This window comes from Eubalaena glacialis, chromosome 11, assembly GCF_028564815.1.
Source record: "Eubalaena glacialis isolate mEubGla1 chromosome 11, mEubGla1.1.hap2.+ XY, whole genome shotgun sequence".
Lineage (NCBI taxonomy): Eukaryota > Metazoa > Chordata > Mammalia > Artiodactyla > Balaenidae > Eubalaena > Eubalaena glacialis.
Genome location: NC_083726.1, coordinates 25,582,194 through 25,601,369, shown reverse-complemented (window position 1 = coordinate 25,601,369; position 19,176 = coordinate 25,582,194). Strand labels below are relative to the sequence as shown.

General features: G+C 39.2%; 1 protein-coding gene and 1 non-coding gene across 3 annotated transcripts in view; one reads left to right on the top strand and one right to left on the bottom strand.

Moving 5' to 3' along the window:
• LTA4H (leukotriene A4 hydrolase) overlaps positions 1-16,129 on the bottom strand; it is a 28,125-nt gene extending 11,996 nt beyond the window's left edge. For both annotated transcript variants that reach the window (XM_061204757.1, XM_061204758.1), the window contains exons 1-8: positions 15,908-16,129; positions 11,410-11,540; positions 9,503-9,623; positions 7,134-7,202; positions 4,961-5,065; positions 3,222-3,274; positions 743-815; positions 332-472 (exon numbers count right to left, since the gene is read on the bottom strand). In XM_061204757.1, coding sequence (XP_061060740.1) covers positions 332-472; positions 743-815; positions 3,222-3,274; positions 4,961-5,065; positions 7,134-7,202; positions 9,503-9,623; positions 11,410-11,540; positions 15,908-16,066 — 852 coding nt within the window. In that variant the 5' untranslated portion in view covers positions 16,067-16,129. The remainder of the gene's footprint in view (positions 1-331; positions 473-742; positions 816-3,221; positions 3,275-4,960; positions 5,066-7,133; positions 7,203-9,502; positions 9,624-11,409; positions 11,541-15,907) is intronic.
• A 452-nt stretch (positions 16,130-16,581) lies between these two features.
• On the top strand, positions 16,582-16,653 carry TRNAD-GUC (transfer RNA aspartic acid (anticodon GUC)). Its single transcript has one exon. It is a non-coding gene; the product is annotated as a tRNA-Asp (tRNA).
• The last annotated feature ends 2,523 nt before the right edge of the window (positions 16,654-19,176 follow it).

Genomic DNA, 19,176 nt, shown 5'->3' with positions numbered 1-19,176 from the left:
GCCAGTACCGATATGCCAAGTGTAAATGGTATAGTTTCTTTGGACACACAATTCATCAATAGACTGTTGTTACACAGCCCTCCTCCCCCAGCATCCCAAAGCACCTTGAACACTGTATTCTTTTCTCCCAAATGGCCAAATTATTTTCTTTAGAAAGTAGAGGTGATGATAATAATCACAGTAAGCAGTCAAATAAGAAACAAGGGTTACATAAATAAAAGCCTTTTATTATTTAAAAAAGTCTTTTTATTATTAGGAGTCTAAGGTTCTTCTTATCTAGGTTTATGTTTGAGGAAAAGTCAACTTAAAATGAAGAAAAATTTACACTTACCAGCAGAGTAGGAGTTACAAAAGTGAGGCAAGGATGTTCCATGCCACCATACGGGAAGGATGGCGGCAGGACCAATAGGTCATACTGCCCCCAAATATATGGGCCTCCCAGATCTTCTGCAATTTTAAGCATAGATTCAGTCTGGAAAATTAATGTATATATATTTGTATGTCTTAATCATTGCCATAATAAATTTCTTAAAAGTGTACATTGCTTTCTGTGAAGGCTATGAGTTAATGGTGCTTATTTTAAATGAAAATGATACCCAAAAATGCATCAACTGCAAACACCTAAAATAAGATATACTATTTGATTCTTTTACCACATTACTTAAAAGCACCGCATTTCATACTCAAAATCTTAAATCTACCATCTACCACAGTTATTAAAAAGGGTAACTTTATGACGAACCTCAGAAAATTCGTAAGCAGACTTTTCCACCTGCTCTTTCTCAGACCATACCAATGTCCTTGGGCCAATCTGCCTGCAAAATGGAAAAGCTTAATAAAAATGAAATTCAAAGCAAATTACTCACCTGGTTCTAGGAATGATTTAAACTGCTGTACACAAATCCTTACAGAAGCAGTGTGATGTACCACGTGCTTATGGGGAGGAGGTGAGGCTAAACGGCTTCTCTGAGGTACAAACCTCCTGTTGTGAATGCGGCAATAAGTCTGCATGTCTATAAGGGGGTGCAGTCTGGGCCACGTGAAAACTTGACGTGAAGCGCCCCCAAAGGTTAGCTTACTGGCTCTGGTAAGACCTTTAGGGATCTAGTTTCTTCCCTCAATCTTACAACTATAGAAACCCAGTCTCGGCTCAGTAAGAGATTATTCCAGAAGGGGGTGGATGTAAACTCTGTTATACACTTAAAGGTTGAACACTTTTAAATAAGAAGAAACAAACAGAGAGAGATGGAAATCCTGTCACATGCTGTAACATGGAAGAAATTTAAGGACATTATGCTAAGTGAAATAAGGCAGTTACAGAAGAACAAGTACTCTACGATTCCACTTACGAGGTATATAAAGTAGTCAAACTCAGAGAAACAGAAAATAGAACAATGGTTACCAGGTACTGGAGGGAGGTGGAAATGGGAGTTGTTGTTTAAAGGGTACAGAGTTTCAGTTTTCCAAGTGAAAAAGTTCTCGAGATCTGTTTCATAACAACATGAATATACTTAACACTAGTGACTACTGAACTATACATTTAAAACTGGTTGAGACAGTAAATTTTGTGTTTTTTTTTTTTAACCACAATAAAAAAAGAAGAAACAAATAGAACTATATATCACTTATATAGGACTAGAACTCAAAAATATTTTTTTCATGTAAATTTCATCTTAAAACTGTTATGCAATGCCAAACCCCAAACAATAAGTCTTTGCCTTGATATCCTGGCCCAGAGAGGCAGTGGATTCTAGGGCAGGGCCTCTCAAACTTCAGTGTGCATACAAACTATCTGGGGAGGTTGTTCAAATACAAATTTTGATTCAGTAGGTCTGGGGTAGGACCCAAGGACTTTCATTTCTAACCAGCTCCCAGGTGATGCCAAAGCTATTGGTTTGTAGACCACAGTGAGAAGCAATGGTAACCAGTGCTAGCCAATATAAATGAATGAGAGCCACAAATGTGAGCCACGTGTGTAATTTTAAATTGTCCAGTAGCCACATTTTTTAAAAAAGGCAAAGTGAAGCAGATGAAATTAATTTTAATAATATTTTTTGTAAACCAATATATCCAAAATAGTATCATTTTGACATGTAATCAGCATAAGAGATTATTAATGAAATATTTTGCATTCTTTTTTTTCATATGAAGTCTTTAGAAATCCAGTGTGTATTTTACACTTCCAGCACATCTCAAGCCTCATGTGGTTAGTGGCTGCCACTCCAGACAGCAGAGTTCTATGCCGCATGGGCTCTCAAGTCAGATGGTCTAGGATGGGTCCCGGCTCTGACATTTCCTAGCTCTGTGACTCTGAGCCAGTTATTTAAACTCACCAAACATCAGTTTCTTTATTGGTAAAATGAGAAAGAGTAATTGTATCCATTCCACAGAGTTGCGAGGATTCAAGGGCATAATGCCTTGGAGTTGGTACCTAATGAGACCTGATAACTGTCAGCTGCTGTAACAATTATTACAATTATCATTTAGTGAGTGCCTCCTATAGGCCAGGACCTTTACATATGTTAGGTCTGTTAATCCTCACAAAAATCCCTGGAAGTAAACATGATTATTTCTAGTTTTTAGGCGAAGAAGGTTAAACTCAGAGAGGTGAGTTGCCCAAGGATGTAGATAGTTAACTGCTACAGCTGGAACTGGAATCTATATTTGCCTGATTTGTCCACTGTGTCCACATCCCTGGCAATTTAAAGAATGTGATTACTATAGCCATTCTTAATTTTCAGTTGTTTAGAAATAAGAACAAACAAGAAAGTAAGAAAGAAGGGCACTCTAGCTGCTGGTAAAATTTTAACAAAATATCATATTTCTGTAATATTTATAGGCTTCCTAGTGCTTTAAAATAATTTATCTCATTTGTTGCACATAACCACCCAATGAAGTAGGAAAGGGGATATTATAATTTTGAGGATAAGGAAATGGAGGTTATGAGAAGTGACTTGTTCAAACTTAGATTCCAGATCTATAAAGGTAAGACCATGCTCATTCTATAATACTTGGAAAGTCTAAGGGGTGAGTGGTAAAGATTTTTTTAATTTAAAATTAATTTGTTACTTACATTTCATGATTAGATTTGAATGTTTCTAGAGCTGTTGGCTTGATTTCTTGAGAAATACAAAAATGATCTACCAATTAATCCTGACAGAGGTTCAAGACACCTAAGGTTTAATCTTTTCATAAACTTCAAAATGTGTTCAAAGGCTCACCTGCTTTCTAAAGCTCCAACAACCAAAGCAATCAAGTAGCAGGGGATCGGAACCTAAAGGGGGCAAAAAACCACACACCAAATGCTCGAATTAGTGTTTAAAAATGTTACAGAATAAGACAATTCATATTCAGAAGTAAGTACATTTCCTTTCAAATCTCCAAACATTAGTGTGGATTACTTTCCTTTTGTACTTCTCAAATGGTTCTCATTTTTGAGGGGGTCAAATAGTTCAAAACTGCGATATAAAAACATTTCAATACATCTATTTCCCTTTTATCCCATTAGCAAGGGAAGATTCTGAAATGTGAAAAACATGATTGCACATAGTATTACGAGGTACATTTTAAGCATTTCACAAAAATTAACGTATGAAAAGGCAACTATGCTTTTAAGTTTTTTGTCATTTTCTCTTGAATTAAAAAACTTTGTTTTAAATTCCTTTTTAAAACCACTCCTTGTATATTTGAGAGACATACAAAATAATCCAGCAACGAGAGGATGCTGAAGGTTTTGGAATCCTAGAAGCTGGGGTAGGGGCAAAATTGTCCACTGTGGCTTAGGTACCTGTTCTGCTAAGGAGGATGAAAGAAAACCATAATTCAAGAAGAGTCATGCACCCCAATGTTCACTGCAGCTCTATTTACAATAGCCAGGACATGGAAGTAACCTAGATGTCCATCGACAGATGAATGGATAAAAAAGATGTGGCACATATATACAATGGAATATTACTCAGCCATAAAAAGGAACGAAATTAAGTTATTTGTAGTGAGGTGGATGGACCTAGAGTCTGTCATACAGAGTGAAGTAAGTCAGAAAGAGAAAAACAAATACCGTATGCTAACAAATATAAATGGAATCTAAAAAAAAAAAAGAAAAAAAAAAAAGTGGTCCTGAAGAACCTAGGGGCAAGATGGGAATAAAGACACAGACCTACTAGAGAATGGACTCAAGGACACGGGGAGGGGGAAGGGTAAGCTGGGACAAAGTGAGAGAGTGGCATGGACATATATACACTACCAAATGTAAAACAGATAGCTAGTGGGAAGCAGCTGCATAGCACAGGGAGATCAGCTCGATGCTTTGTGACGACCTAGAGGGGTGGAATAGGGAGGGTGTGAGGGACGCTCAAGAGGGAGGCGATATGGGGATATATGTATACATATAGCTGATTCACTTTGTTGTACAGTAGAAACTAACACAACATTGTAAAGCAATTACACTCCAATAAAAATATAAAAAAAAAAGCATCAGTACACACACACACACACACACACACACACACACACACACAAATTCATTAAAGGTCAAAGATACAAGTCAAACTACCAGCTACTTAGGAATTTTAACTTAAAAGGACTGTAACAGAGTGCTTTTTGGTCTAAGACAGCTCTTGCATCTGTAAACACTACATGACCACACGCTCGAGCTCTGGTACCAGGGCAGGTCAAAGTGTAACTTAGAAACAGGAAACCTGCTACTGACTGGGATGTAGGGAAATGGAATCAGGCACGCCCCCTGCCATGCCTATCCAGCACCCTCCTGCTTCAGTACAACGCTGCGAGCAGAACCAAATATTTTAAAAGCGCAAAAGAAAAAGAAATGAAGAAAACAAAAAGCAGGAGCTGCCTTCTAAATTCTGAAATATTTCAAAAGCCATTTTGCTCTCTGGATGGGTAAAAGCTATTTGTAGTTCACCACCAACTAAAACACAAAATCTAGACCCTAAGATCTTACTTTTTGGCTGAATCTGTATATCTTCCTGCTCGTGTCTTCTGGGTCAGGTGCTTCTCCATCACGAATGGCACTCATAAGTGCAACCAGTTCTTTAGGGACAGACACCTAATTGAGAAGGAAAAGATACAAATAAAGATATAAATGAAAAGTTCTATGTAAAATAACCTTTCCCCCCGCTTTTTGACTATTGATACAATAGACTACGAACCCAATACATTCCTCTGTATCACTTTTATAAATAGAATTAGCAATATGTAAAACTGGCTTCTTTAAAAATGATGGTGACATATCTACCTATCCATTCATCCATCCATATTAAGAGCATTTGGTAGAAACTAGGTTAAAATTCCAGCTCCGCCACTTACTAACTTCATGCACTTGGGCAAATAACTTCCCTGAGCCTCAGTTTCCCCCATCAAATGAGGGTAATACTTCATAGGATTGTTGCAAGGAATAAATAATATAAATGAAGAGTTCAGCACCATGCCTGGCAATGGCAGCCACCAGCCCTGCTCCCCTCCACACCCTTGGAAGAGATTCAAAAGGATGTTATACTCACTTTAGATCAGAGAATACAATTCTGAAAAATTTAATATTTAACACATAAACTTGGAGTTACAAATTCTACTTTTTAAGGGTCATGAGTGTGAGAAACTTTTAAACTTATTGCTGAGAAATGTGAAATAATTTTCTCTGGAAGTTTGTATGGAAAAGATCCTTACGGGGCAAACTGTATGGTCACTTAAGTGTGTACCCTATCTCCATGATTCTGCAAGTCTTACCTCTAATGAATGCCAGAATAAAGGACCATCACCTGAGTATTAATGATCTAGCAAACATCCATTCCAACAATGTTAGGCTTTCATGTTCTTCCTGCATGGCCCAGTCCTCAAAGCTATTACTGAGGCAGGCACAGAATCAGGACCTCCAGAATCAGTGCTGCAACAACCACAGATCCTAGAGCTAAAAACTATTCAGGAAATACCTTGGTTCTGCTTCCTCCCTTCATTTAGGCAGTGATAGGTTATACAGATGAGACAACTGAGGTTGTGAGGTCATAAGACTTGCCCAAGGTCATTGCAGTTATTAAGTGGTGGAGAAGAGTCCAGGGATTCTTTTCTTTTAAATTTTTTTTTAACATCTTTATTGGCGTATAATTGCTTTACAATGGTGTGTTAGTTTCTGCTTTAGAACAAAGTGAATCAGCTATACGTATACATATATCCCCATATCCCCTCCCTCTTGCGTCTCCCTCTCACCCTCCCTATCCCACCCCTCTAGGTGGTCACAAAGCACCGGAGTCCAGGGATTCTTGGCCTCCAAGTAAAGTTTTCTGCAGCACTATGCTAGGGGTGGTTTGGTTGTAGAACGATGTGGGAATCAAGAAGGCCCCATAAATACAGGTTGATCCTCAATTCTATTTGCCTGGTCTAAGTAAGTCTAGCCTCTGGGATAGTATTTATTTATTAATTATAGTCTACCTTTTCCTAAAAGGATTAGCAGTACCTACAACAAGAATAAGTTGGAAATGTATACAGATAAGTCTGCAATATATGCCCATTAGGATACCTAGATAGATCTTTTTACATGGCTGTAAAGTGTATTTATAGAAACTTTAATCCTACAAATGTCAATTTTTTTAAGTTAAAAAGAGTTGCTCCCAAATTCTTGTTTTTAGGTCCAGAATTCTGAATTCCTTTTAAAATCAGAATGATTTATTTTATTTCATTTCATTTTTTGGCTGCGCCATGCAGCATGTGGGATCTCAGTTCCCCGACCAGGGATCAAACCTGCACCCCCGGCTGTGGAGTTCTAACCACTGGACCACCAGGGAAGTCTCTGATACCCCTTTTTTTTATACTTATGTTTGAAACTGCCTTTAAAACAGAGATTCAAAATGGGATCCATAGCCTTTTTCTAACATATTTCGGGTAGAATTTAATTAAGTAAAGTATTTCTAGCTATAAAAATTCAATTCTTATCTCTGCTTATCATTTATACCACATTTACTTATACAGATCATTTTGGAAAGATATCCCGTGTTCATGGATTGGAAGAATTAATATTGTTAAAATGTCCGTACTACCCAAAGAAATCCACAGATTTAATGTAATCCCTATTAAAATAATTGTATGGATCATTTAATTCAGTGAATAATTTCAGTGATGTTTACCTCTGCACTGTAGGTTAATTTCACAGAAGGAGTGTCCTGGCAAGGAAGAATTGCTCTACAATGGATTGCCTGGGAGAGGGAGGAAAAAAAAGAAACAGCTATTTCCCTGTCTCATAAATCAAGTCATTAAGAAATCATTACAATTGCAGCATTGTTCTTAGACACATTCTTTTTAAAGATAAAAATGTCTCACATTTCTTCAGCTCTTTTAAAGTAGCAAAAGTAGATCTGTGGATTAAAAAAATCTGGTTTTCCCTTTTAATGTAATTGTCAACCTTCACATTTCAGCTGATGCATGAAGCAATGTTAAGCAGTGATTCCTGAGTAATAGTAGTGCCCAGTGAGAAGCTGTTAGGAACCCTGACAAAAAAGGGCTCTTTGGTGAAGTAAATTTGAGAACCATGGCATATTGCATGCCTGGGAGAGTCACTCGGAACATTAGCCTCCTGAAGGCTCTGAAAAGACCGATAGTAAAGAAAGCTGTTTGAATTCTCATACTTATTTCAACACGAAACCCATTTTCCTCTGGTTAATTATTAACGTCTAATGGGGCGCCAGTGTTCTAACAAACACTGCTTGGGAAACGTTGTTAGAGTCTTGACATTTTGATCTTGCAGCAAACTTTGAAAGTAAACAGTAGGAAGACAAGGAAGGAGAAAGAAAAGTCTCTTTCAATACCATCTAGACATATTCATTCACATGATATGTAGAGTGTTTCTTTGCTTCTGTATCAATCTGTCATAAAGATCAGTTCCATTAAGAAGAATGACCAGAGTACCTATGATTTTATACCCTGGCCTGTTTACGGATAAGTCTGCATCTATTGCTGGTGAGCAAAGGAATCCCAGCCTCACTGAGATGGTCTACTGAGCTTAAAGGAACACTGATACTAACATCTCTCTCTGAAGTTGTTATAAATCCCAGACCTACTTCACGCCTCTGCAAACTTCCTTCTATCCTCCAAACTCCAGCCCTTTTCACTTCAAATCTAATAGATGCTCCATAGATAGGAAATCCCAAATGACCTCTAGATGGATTAAGTAGAACTAGAAGAACCACCTGGTTCTCTCTCCCAAAATAAGGTTCCAAGACCATGCCTTTAGGGTTCCTTAAAGGTCCCTGGTTATGTGGCAATGCCAGGGGTGGGGTTTATATGTATGTCACTGGATAAGACCAAACCCAGAAAAATATGCATAGAGAATGGCCGTAAGCAAACTCATCAAACAAAATCATGTGTACCTGCTTCCTATCAACTATAATAATTTCTTTCCTCTATTTCAAAAACTGTGTCCGACAAGAAATGGAATAGTATGTTCAAAATTCACATTCTCCTGACTCACAAATCTTGCATTTCTTGCCAATGGACATTCCATACTGATGAAAATCAGATTTAATTACTGATGAAGATCAGATAAGAGACAGAGAGTACATAATTGGTACATTCTTGCCTAGGACATGATATCTCTTCCAGATTAGTGAACTATGGGTTCCTTAGGAAAAAAAAAAATTTCAATTGGCAATAGAAAGTAAACACGTCTATACAGGTGTCAACATTGCTTCCTTTTTGATAGACTTGTTTTCAAATGTGAGCCTACCATAGTATCTATCACAGAGGAATATTAAAAGGATTAAATACGTGAAGTACCTTACACAGTGCTTGGAAATATAGTCAATGTTTAAAGAAGCGAGTTCCTTTAATTGTAAACTATTTGATTACTAAAAGAATTAGTCTTTTTTTTTCAGAAGAAAGTTTGATACTTATTATCCTTGTGACAGATTGTCTCTAATTATGTGGTTCTTTATTCTTAGTTGTTACACAGAAAACAGATGTAGTCTAAATCATATCATTTTAAAGGTACATTCAATATATTTACCTAATATGTACACTTGTAAATGTATAAGAAAAATCTGGAAAGGCTACACGCCAACTCAATGGTTACCTCTGGGCAATGGTGTCTGGAGAGGAATGGGAAATCTGATTTTCCCTTTCCCCTTCTTTATTGTTAGCAATTTTCATAACCGGTACCTACTTTGTTTAACAGTGTTTTCCTTTCATTTTATGACCATTTATTGAGTTCCCACTCTATGCCAAGTTCTATGCTAGGTGCTGAGGATGTGAATATAAATATGACCTAGATAGTCCAATCTAGGTAGACATGTTTTCAAATTTGAAGGAAGTTTCTTTTTAAAAGTAATATATGAATGTGTCAATAATGACAGGTATAAATGAAAATATATGTAGTTTTAATAATATAAGATAAAATAAAGTACTATCTTAGGTAAGACCCAGGTATCCATAAGACCACTGTCCACTTTGCTTCATTCAACTGCATGAGCTGGGGATAATAAATCATTCCAAGTCCTTTTACCTGGCACTGACTAAAGAGATAGGGGTGTTCCTTCCCAGAAGTTTGTTCAGGAGTGAGCCACTGAAGAGCAGAAGATTTTGGAGATGTCTCAAAAGAAATTTCTATAACAATTTCTTGATTTCTGTATGAAAGAAACAAATACATTAGTAGAGTACAATTCAATCTAACTAAAATTTGAATTCATAATACATAAATAACACAAATAATATAAATAATATTTTACAAAGTCTTATCACTGATTTTTTTTTTAAAGATATATTTTCCCTTAACTTTAAAAAAAAAAATTAATTAATTAATTAATTTATTTATTTTTGCCTGTGTTGGGTCTTAGTTTCTGTGCGAGGGCTGTCTCTAGTTGTGGCGAGTGGGGACCACTCTTCAGTGCGGTGTGGGGCCTCTCACTATCGCGGCCTCTCTTGTTGCGGAGCACAGGCTCCAGACGCACAGGCTCAGTAGTTGTGGCTCACGGGCCCAGTTGCTCCGCGGCATGTGGGATCCTCCCAGACCAGGGCTCGAACCCGTGTCCCCTGCATTGGCAGGCAGACTCTCAACCACTGCGCCACCAGGGAAGCCCCTCATCACTGATTGAGAGTAAGTTTTAGGAATATTTGCCTCACATGTTCCTACCTGAATGCCAGCCTGTGGGTTCTTTTCTCTACATGGTAACTGCTTATGAAGATGTAACAGGAACTAATATTAGCTGAATACCCCAACTTTTTTTCTGTGATATCATGTAATCTTTTATAGTGGTGGGAAGGTAGAAGAAATAATTTTGGAACTTCAACTACCACCGTGGTGGGTGCCAGAGCATAACATAGGGCAGTGCTAGTCTGCAAACTGTTACTGGACAAGTTAAGTCAAGAACTTGAGAATAAATTCTTACGTTTGTTGAACCTATAATAAAATATATGTGTTTGTATTTAATCTCTTCTTCCTAGGAATTCATTTTTATTGCATTTCACAAAAGTATCAGCCTGTGGCGGAGTGGAACTAACAAAAACTGGTCCTTCACCCCAGATAGATTGAGCAGCACTGTTAATGAGGAAACAGCAAGAGCCCTGGAGACCAGCGGCTGTGCCTGTGCTTGAATCTACCACTAACTGGTGCTGTGAGTTTGGACAAATTATTCGACCTCCCTATGCGGTAGGTGCTTCATCTGTACAATATGGTTAATGATAGATCTCACAAATTATGTGTGAGAGTTTCCTTTCTTTTTCTTAAATGGGAAGAGAAGGCATGAAAACACTGACCACTGAAAGGTGGGGTAGATTGACCTTGTCCTAGGCCAACGGTTTTCCACCCTTTTTTCCCTCCCCAGTATATCTAGGAGTGGGATATACTCCCAATATGACAGTTCTGGCTACCACTTTCTTAAATAAGTTACCTTCTCTCTCTGAGGTTCCCTTTCCTCGTCTATAAAATGCAGATCATACCACAAAGGGTTACTATAAGGATTAGATGAAAGAATACACCTCCAGCACTTTTTAAGTACATAGAAATGCTTCTATGTTTGCCACTGTTGTTAGTCCATTAATAAAAGTGGCTGGCCTCTGGGGAGGAGGTGAAAAATGTGCAGCTTGTAAAGCTTCCCAGGTGATCCTGAAACGCCTCCTTAAGGTGACATGCTCCCACCATCACTCTAGGTATTACTAAAATGATGAGTAAAGAAGTTAACAGTTATCAAAAGTCCTATTCTGGAGTATCTCATACAATGAATTTCTTTAATATCTTAAGAACATGTAATTTTCACTATAAGCTTCAATCGGAACAGCAGATTGGTAGGAGTAGTGTATCAGTTACTACATACACACAAACTAAAAATAGGAAATGAAAAAAATATCTAAATTAAATAAAAATATATATCCCCCTTATTTAGCTATAAAAGAGAAAGATGAGAACATTCGTACTTGCACAGAGCAATAGGAAGAGAGATTTCCATTGGTGATCCTTTGTAACTTTGTCTTTCTCCAAGAGCGTATTTGACTTCTTGTCCATTGATGACCACTTTTTCTATTGTAAGGTCCTTTGTATCCAGAATCTAGAATTAAATTAATATTTTTATATGATAAGAATATAGTTTTAGGCACCAAAGAAAACTAATATAGCATATAGGCTAACTACAATGACTACAGAGTAGAACTAGTTGCTTAGGGAGAGTAAGATAGTGAAAGACAGGAATTAAAGGAGTTGAAAGTTAGCATAGGTCCCAATTCATGGGACTTTAAACTTCCTGAAATTTTTGGGGGGCTCTAAGATTTGCATATATATTGTTAGGTAATTCTGGGACAGTCACACAAATTTCCAGCTTTAAGTAAAAGTCAGATCTAAATTAAAATGCCTTTGCTTCTGTCTCCTAAAACTTAACTTCTCTACTAGGAAAAAATCCATCTATAACTTGTTTCTTTCATCATGACTCCTCAATATATCTTACCATATATTTCTACCTAGAATTCATACAGTCCTACTACTCTGTACTACTTTCATATATCCCCAAATTAAAACAAACCTTGGCACCTGTTAGGCAAATAAGTAGACTGTACCTCACTGCTGTTGTGTATCTAGAAAAAGCCCAACCTGGTATGGCAACTCTAACCAAATGACCCTATGGAGGAGTGGGAGAGCATATCTACTTGCTATGGCCGATTAAAGATAACTGCTCTGGGCAGGAAGGGAGGGTCAGCAAGTGTCTGAGGATTTTCCATCCCAATAATCCTCTATCTGAGCCCTAGAAACCATACCCTTTCATTATCTCTCAACTACTTCTCTAGAATCTTCAGTCTTCCTACGCCACAAGACTGTTTCCAATCAACCTAAACTAGCCTCCCATATTATTTTTAAAACTTCACTCAATCCTTCTGTCCACTCTGATAATTATTCTATTTTTCTCCTTCCTTTCTTAATCTTCAAGGGCAATCTATGGCTGCTATTTCCAATTCGTCATCAATCTCTCCTCCCTTCCCCCTCTTCAATCTGGCTTCTAGCTCCTCTGTCACAGAAAGGGCAGTCCTCCTGAACAACAGGTCTTTTCAGTAACCTTGACCTCTGCCGCTCATAGCCCTAATGGACTGCAGCATCTGTTTGAAGCCGTCTCCTTGGCTGCTTTGACTTTACACATCAATGGTTCCTCCTCCTTGTCTAATGCTTTTTTCCTCCCCCTCCTTTCTAACTCCTAAATATGGATATGTCCCTATGTGCTAGCTTTGGCCTTTTGGTTTTCTTACCGTATTCTTCATTCCCTAGTTCTCGCTCATGCCCACATCTTCACCTAGAACCTCTGTGCAGATGACTACCCGTCTACTTCATAGCTTCATCCCCTGCCCAGGACTTCAGCAGATATCTCTAACTGCCTGCTTGACATTTCCATGGGAAATGTCATCTCATATTCAATAGGCTTCTAGAAATTCTAAAAACAAAGCCACCACTGTGTCCCCTAAGTTTGCTCTCTCTGCTGATTTCTCTATTTCGTTGATGGAACTCCTCAACTTACCTAAGGTTTGAAACATTCAACTAATCCACAACTGACCCCACTTCCCAATCTCGCATAGCCAGTTAACAAGTTTTTCTTTTACACTGTCCTCATACTTTTTCTTTTCTTCTACCACCACCCTAGGTCAGGCCCTGAACTAGAACTGCTCACTAACCTTCCTACCTCTGGCATCTGTCCCTTGAAATCTGGCCTGGAATAGCATGAGGAGTTAGACTGCCAAGAAACAGCCACTTTCCCGTCACCTTTCTTTTGTATCAGTTAACTGCGGTGATAAGCTCAGGAAATTTTAACAATTTTATTCTTCTCTCTCTAGAGTCAACAATTTTTGGTTGGGAAGAAATTTCCATCCTGGTTGTATTATTCTTTCCCTTTCTTTTTCTTTTTTTAAGAGCAGCCAAATTTGTTATGAGTATCACCTGTTTCCCTCCCAATGGGCAATTATTTCTTTTGGGGTACTCTCTTTTTTTGGGGTCCCTCAACTGTTGCCCTTACTCTGAATTAGACTGATATATCTTCCTGCATTTGCATATTCAGAAATATTAGATTTTATAGCTTAAGAATAAGTTACTCCTTTGTTATATTCTGGCACCTATTTCTGAATATCTGATTTATTATAAAAACTTGATTGGAGTATCTTATGTATATAAACTACTTACGTGTATACTACTCATAACCATAAGGGTGAATTATGTGTGTCATTTCCCAGTGGAACACATTCTATTTTCTGTATTTCCTAAACTTTTCAAATCTGTTCTGAATCAGAAGACTACTATACCTATTTTTTGTGAAACCATTTTCATATCCTCTGTGTTTGTTATAGCAGTTGGCCCGACCCTCTCCAGTAGCACTTACTGTACCACATTATAGTGATTTATTTCTCCATTAGACTAAGGGTTCTTAAAAAGAAAAAGTTACTTAGGCTTGCATTCCCAGGGTTTAACACAGTGCCGGAGAAACAGCAGGTGCCAAGTAATGCATGAAACAAGTCCTGGACCAAGAGAAAATAGAAAATGCAATGTTTAAGCTGTGTATCTCAAGTCCTGACCTCAGCTATCACTCCCAAATTACTTAAGAAATTTCCCTTCAAATTTCACTGATAAATGTTATTAAGCAATTGATCAAAAATAGTAATAAGAAAGAAAAACAAAGGAAACTGGATAGTTGACAATTTAGAATTAGTAATTTAAAAATCTTCTCTTGAGATTTGGGAAATGCAAAAACAGGCAGGTTTTTAGACTGGGACATTGAAGGGACATTCTTTTCAAAATTTAAGCACCCTGACTCTTGCTTACTCATGGAACAGAGGTAAAGGTTTTATTTTCATAAATAAGTGAGAGTGCAAGGTCATATTAAGCAGTGATAAACTATCAAAATTCACTTTCTTTTAATAAAAAGAGAGATTGCATTGAAACAGGACTTAAGTTCAGCCGATCCTGCCTGGGCAAAGCTGTCTGCAATAAACGATAGCCTGGCACTTCAAGCAGACCAAAGTACAACCTATAGGGAAATAGTTATCATCTTGCTTATAATGCTTTAATTATTTATTTTCCTTATAGTACTTGTGGTGACTGCAAATCAATACATAGAGGAGTCGACCTATTTTTCAAATCATAATTAGTCTAGCAAATTGCTAAATCACAAAGTAAGAAAGTTACATGCTATATTAGTTCATATTAATGAACTCAAAATACAGGCCTATTACTCAAGCAGGAAAAAATCATGAAAACCACCAACTCTTATCTAAACTTATTATGCCCAATTAACTGACCCTATTCACTTCCCTCCATCAAGTCTACAACATACCTTATCTGATTGCTTATTGCTGGGCTTTGGTAGCTATCGCCACACTACTCTATGCAAATACATTGTGGCTGGCCTTTTCTTGTTCCTCTTATTTCTAAAATGCTTATCTATGAAATTCTTCAGGTGAAAGGTACAATCCAAATACTATCAGACAATTTGAGTAAGAACACTGAAAACAGGTTATGTTGTACAGATAAAATAATTTAATAACATTCCACAAATCTAAACAAGTTTTTCGTCATTCAAGTGGCTAGAGAGCTTGTAGAAGTCATTTTCTAAAAAGCGCAATATTATTTGCTTCTGGGAACCAACTATTAACAAATTGTATTGAGACATCCTTAGAAAGCTTGAAGAGCTTAAATTATTAGAAGAGAAGAGTGATAAGAATCAAAGGTAGGAAGGACCATGAACCCGGAGAGAGCTGCATCTGGAGTTAGAAAGTAGAGACTGCAAGTATCAAAGCAGGGCTGGGAATTCTCTAGGGGGGGTTGAGAACTGGCAGGGAGGCGGTGATCGGTCGTATCCGGCAGACCTGCGGGTTGAAATAAAGGGGCCTGGGAGGGAAAGGTGGGACTGAGAATCGGCAGGATACAGGGCCTGAGACTTAGCTGAGACTGTGGACTGAGGAGGGTGCACTGGGGACTGGAAGAATTCTGGGGCCTGAGGAGGGAGTTCTGGGCTGCAGGCCGAGGATAGGGGGAGACCGCAGGGGGCATTAGCGCTGGGAACTAGGATTAGCGGGGGAAGAGGGATTCCTGCTAAAATGAAACTTGAGCGCTGGGTGAGAAGCGGGGCGTGGAATGGGCCCTGGGATGTGTCCAGGGACTGGGAAGGAGGCTTTGGGGGAAGGGGTGGAGGAGAAGGCAGGTATACGTAGTGGGTGAGGAAGGACTGCAGAGACTCAAGTTGGGTTGGGAGGGATCGATATGGGGTGCGTGGGGGCTGAAGGGGACGCTGAGAAATGAGTGTGGGCTGAAGAGGAGGTGCAGAACACGGGTTGCGGGCTGCGGAGGAGCACCGAGGGATGCGCAAAGCAGGCGGGGGTGTGGGACCGGGAAGGGGCCGAAGCGGGGTGAAAGACGAGAGGCGGGCACTGGGAGCCTGTCCCACCGTACCAGGCTGCGCAGATTGTCCTCCTGGGACTGGACGGTGAGTGCGGCGGTCCCGGTCAGTACCCGGCGAGTAAAGTCGACGCTGCAGCGCAGGTGCAGGTGCTTGGTCCGGCAGACGGACACCGGGGAGGCCAAGGAGCACGCATCCACTACCTCGGGCATGGCTGTGCGGGGTCCCGCTGCACGCGATCAGCACCCCAACACTCAGCTGCCAGACTGACTACTCGACTGAGAGCGAGAGAAGGCGGGAGGGAGGTAAAGCAGAGGAGGAGGAGTTCGCGGCGCCCGCCGGGAAAGGAAGTTCCTTAAAGTCGGAGGAGAGTGTGGTACGGCATGGATGGAACTACAAGTCCCGTGGTGCAGCGCGACAAGGCGTGCGCTTTGCTCTCTGGGAGTGTGTGTGTTGAGGGGTGCAGAGGTGGGTTGATATTGCTCTCGAAGGGGGAGGAAGAGGAGGAGGAAAAGGAAGGGAGTAGAAGTTAGAGGAAGGGTAAGCCGATGGAAATAAGTGCGGCGGGGAGATCAAACTGAACGCTTCCATTTTAGTTCCATTCAACTTCGATGGAAGTTGCAATAGCAGTAGAAGAATGTCAGGCCTACTAGTGGTTGCAAATGGTAAGGGAGGGGCGGGGTAAAAAGGGATAAGAGGCCTCCCAGAAAGCAAGTCTCCGTGCAATTCCTCGTTAGTATAGTGGTGAGTATCCCCGCCTGTCACGCGGGAGACCGGGGTTCGATTCCCCGACGGGGAGGCACGTGTGTGTTTTTCGTTTTGTTTTTTCTTCGCTAATAAAACGAAAATGTTCATACAAACATTTCAAAAGCAATTGTGAAAGAAAGAGTCAACGTCAAGATTTATATTTTAAAGCTGTTTTGTTACTGCTTTCCATGTTGGCAACCCAGTACAAGTGAGCTCAGTTCTGTCAGTTCAACAAGTATTTATTTAGTGCTCATTATGTACATTTCCAGGCCCTGGAGATCTAAAATGGAAACAAGCCACATTTCCCGCCTTAGAAACTTAGAAGGATTACCTCAGTATGCCGTAATGAGAGAATTCTATGATATGAGTGTGCAGTGGCCGCAAGGGGAGTGCAGAGCTGGGACATCCTCGAAGTGAGGAAGGGTTGAAGGACGACTTGCCTAAAAAATGGGACCTCAGAGTTGAAACTGGCAAAATTGGAAAAGGACGCGTGTCAAAGGACCTTAAACCGCTGGACCTTTAATCTTGAATGCATGAATTGGGGACTCATTGAAGAATTTTAAGCAGGGGAGTGACATGGTCAGATTCATGTTATCAAACGAACACTGGTAGTGTTCAGAGAATGGGTATGAGGTATCAAAACCAGAGTCAGGAGAGTTGGGAAACCACTGTTAAAATAGTCCAGGAAGAAGATGCTGGGGGCCTGACATAGGTCATATGTAATATGTAATAAGTACGGATAGAGAGGAAGGAATACGTAAGAGATAAGTGGTTTCACATTAAGAAGGAGTCTAAGATGATTTCTCAGATTCTTGGCTTCAGTGGCTGGATAATCATTAAACAAAGGAAGAGACTACGTGAAGAGGACAGATTTAGGTGGGAAAGCTCTAAGTTTAATTTGGGACAAATGGAGTTTGAGAATGTATGGGAGTCAGAGTGGAGATGTCCTTGAGACACTTGGGTATTTAAGTCAGTAGCTCTGGGGAAGTTTCAGGTAGATATGAGAGTATCCCATAATGTGGTGGGTGAAACTATGACAGTGGGTAAACTCAGCCCAAGGACAGTGTGTAAAAAGAGCAGTGAAAACAGGTGGGAAGCTGGGAGAACACCAGAATTTAAGAAAAAAAGGCTAGAGGATGGGAAAAATCCTTTCACAATGTATACGTATACCAAGTCACCACGACGCGCACTTTAAATATCTTAACATTTTATTTGTCAGTTATACCGCAATAAAGCTGAAATTTTATTTAAATGGGGGGTGGGTGGTGCTAGAGTAAGAGGAACTCATGAAATAAACTAGAAAGAGCCAAGCAGCAATGTCAAATACAGCCTAGAGGGCCATTACAATAAGAAGTAAAAAGTCTTCCTTGGATTTGGCAGTGGGATGGAGGTGGGAAGATGGTGGTTTTGTTGACTTTTGTGGTTTAGTTGAAGGTGGGCGCCACAGAACAGTGATTGAGCAATAAAAGAGCAGAGAGGAAATAGGGCAGAGGCTGTTCTCTCAAGACGTGTGGCCAGTGTGAGAAGGGAAGAAAAAAAGAGGAATAGGGAGGAGTATGGTGCTGAGAAAGCATTTTTTATGTTTTTAGGGAGAGGGAAACTTTAACATGTTTAGAGGTGAAAGGATTTCTAGAGAAGATGAATTGAGCAGTTGGAAAGTGCTGCATCACTCCATTCTGTATCAAAGTGCTCTAACAATTAAATTTGATCCCAGCAACAGAAAAAGAGGCTATACATTTGGGTATCCTTGTGTTGGCCCCTGCAAGCCATAGGAAAACAAAATAAAAACATCCTAAACTATGACATGGAATACCTTACACATGCATAAATCCTAATTCCATAGGGCCTATGAATCCATGGCATGATTGATGTTAGCAAACACTTTTTGAGGCCTAAAAGTGTTCCTGGTGTCACCAGATCTAGGGTGACAAATATGATGCAGTAGAATTGATTTAGTAGAAGAATACACAATCAAATTATCTTCCTACTGGAGAAAGTATAGTTTGTTTTAATAAAAGAATGTCAATATCATCATCTTCCATTATTGATTACCAGTAACCCACAGAGTTTACACCTCTGTGTTCAGGAAGAGATATCCACAGACAACCACAAATGAATTCCTCAAATTGATTAATAGATGAATCAAAAGATAGATATGCAATAGGAATTGTTTTCTAAGATACCACTGACTCCCAAATATAGAGTGTACAAAATTAACAATTCACAAACAATAAGAGTGTTATTCATATCCAATGGTGGATTGAGTTTTTAAAATGAAGCTTTCCATGCTTCTATAAAATAAGGATAATATCAGGGTGTATATATTAAAGGAGATTTTAATTTTGCAGAAGTATAGTTGATTTACAATGTTGTGTTCATTTCTTCTGTACAGCAAAGTGACTTAGTTTTATATATATATTCTTTTTCATATTCTTTTCCATTACAGTTTGTCACAGGATATTGAATATAGTTCCCTGTGCTATACAGTAGGACTTTGTTGTTTATCCATCCTGTATATATATCCATCCTGTTTATCCATCCTAATCCCAAACTCCCATCAAAAGGAGATTTTATT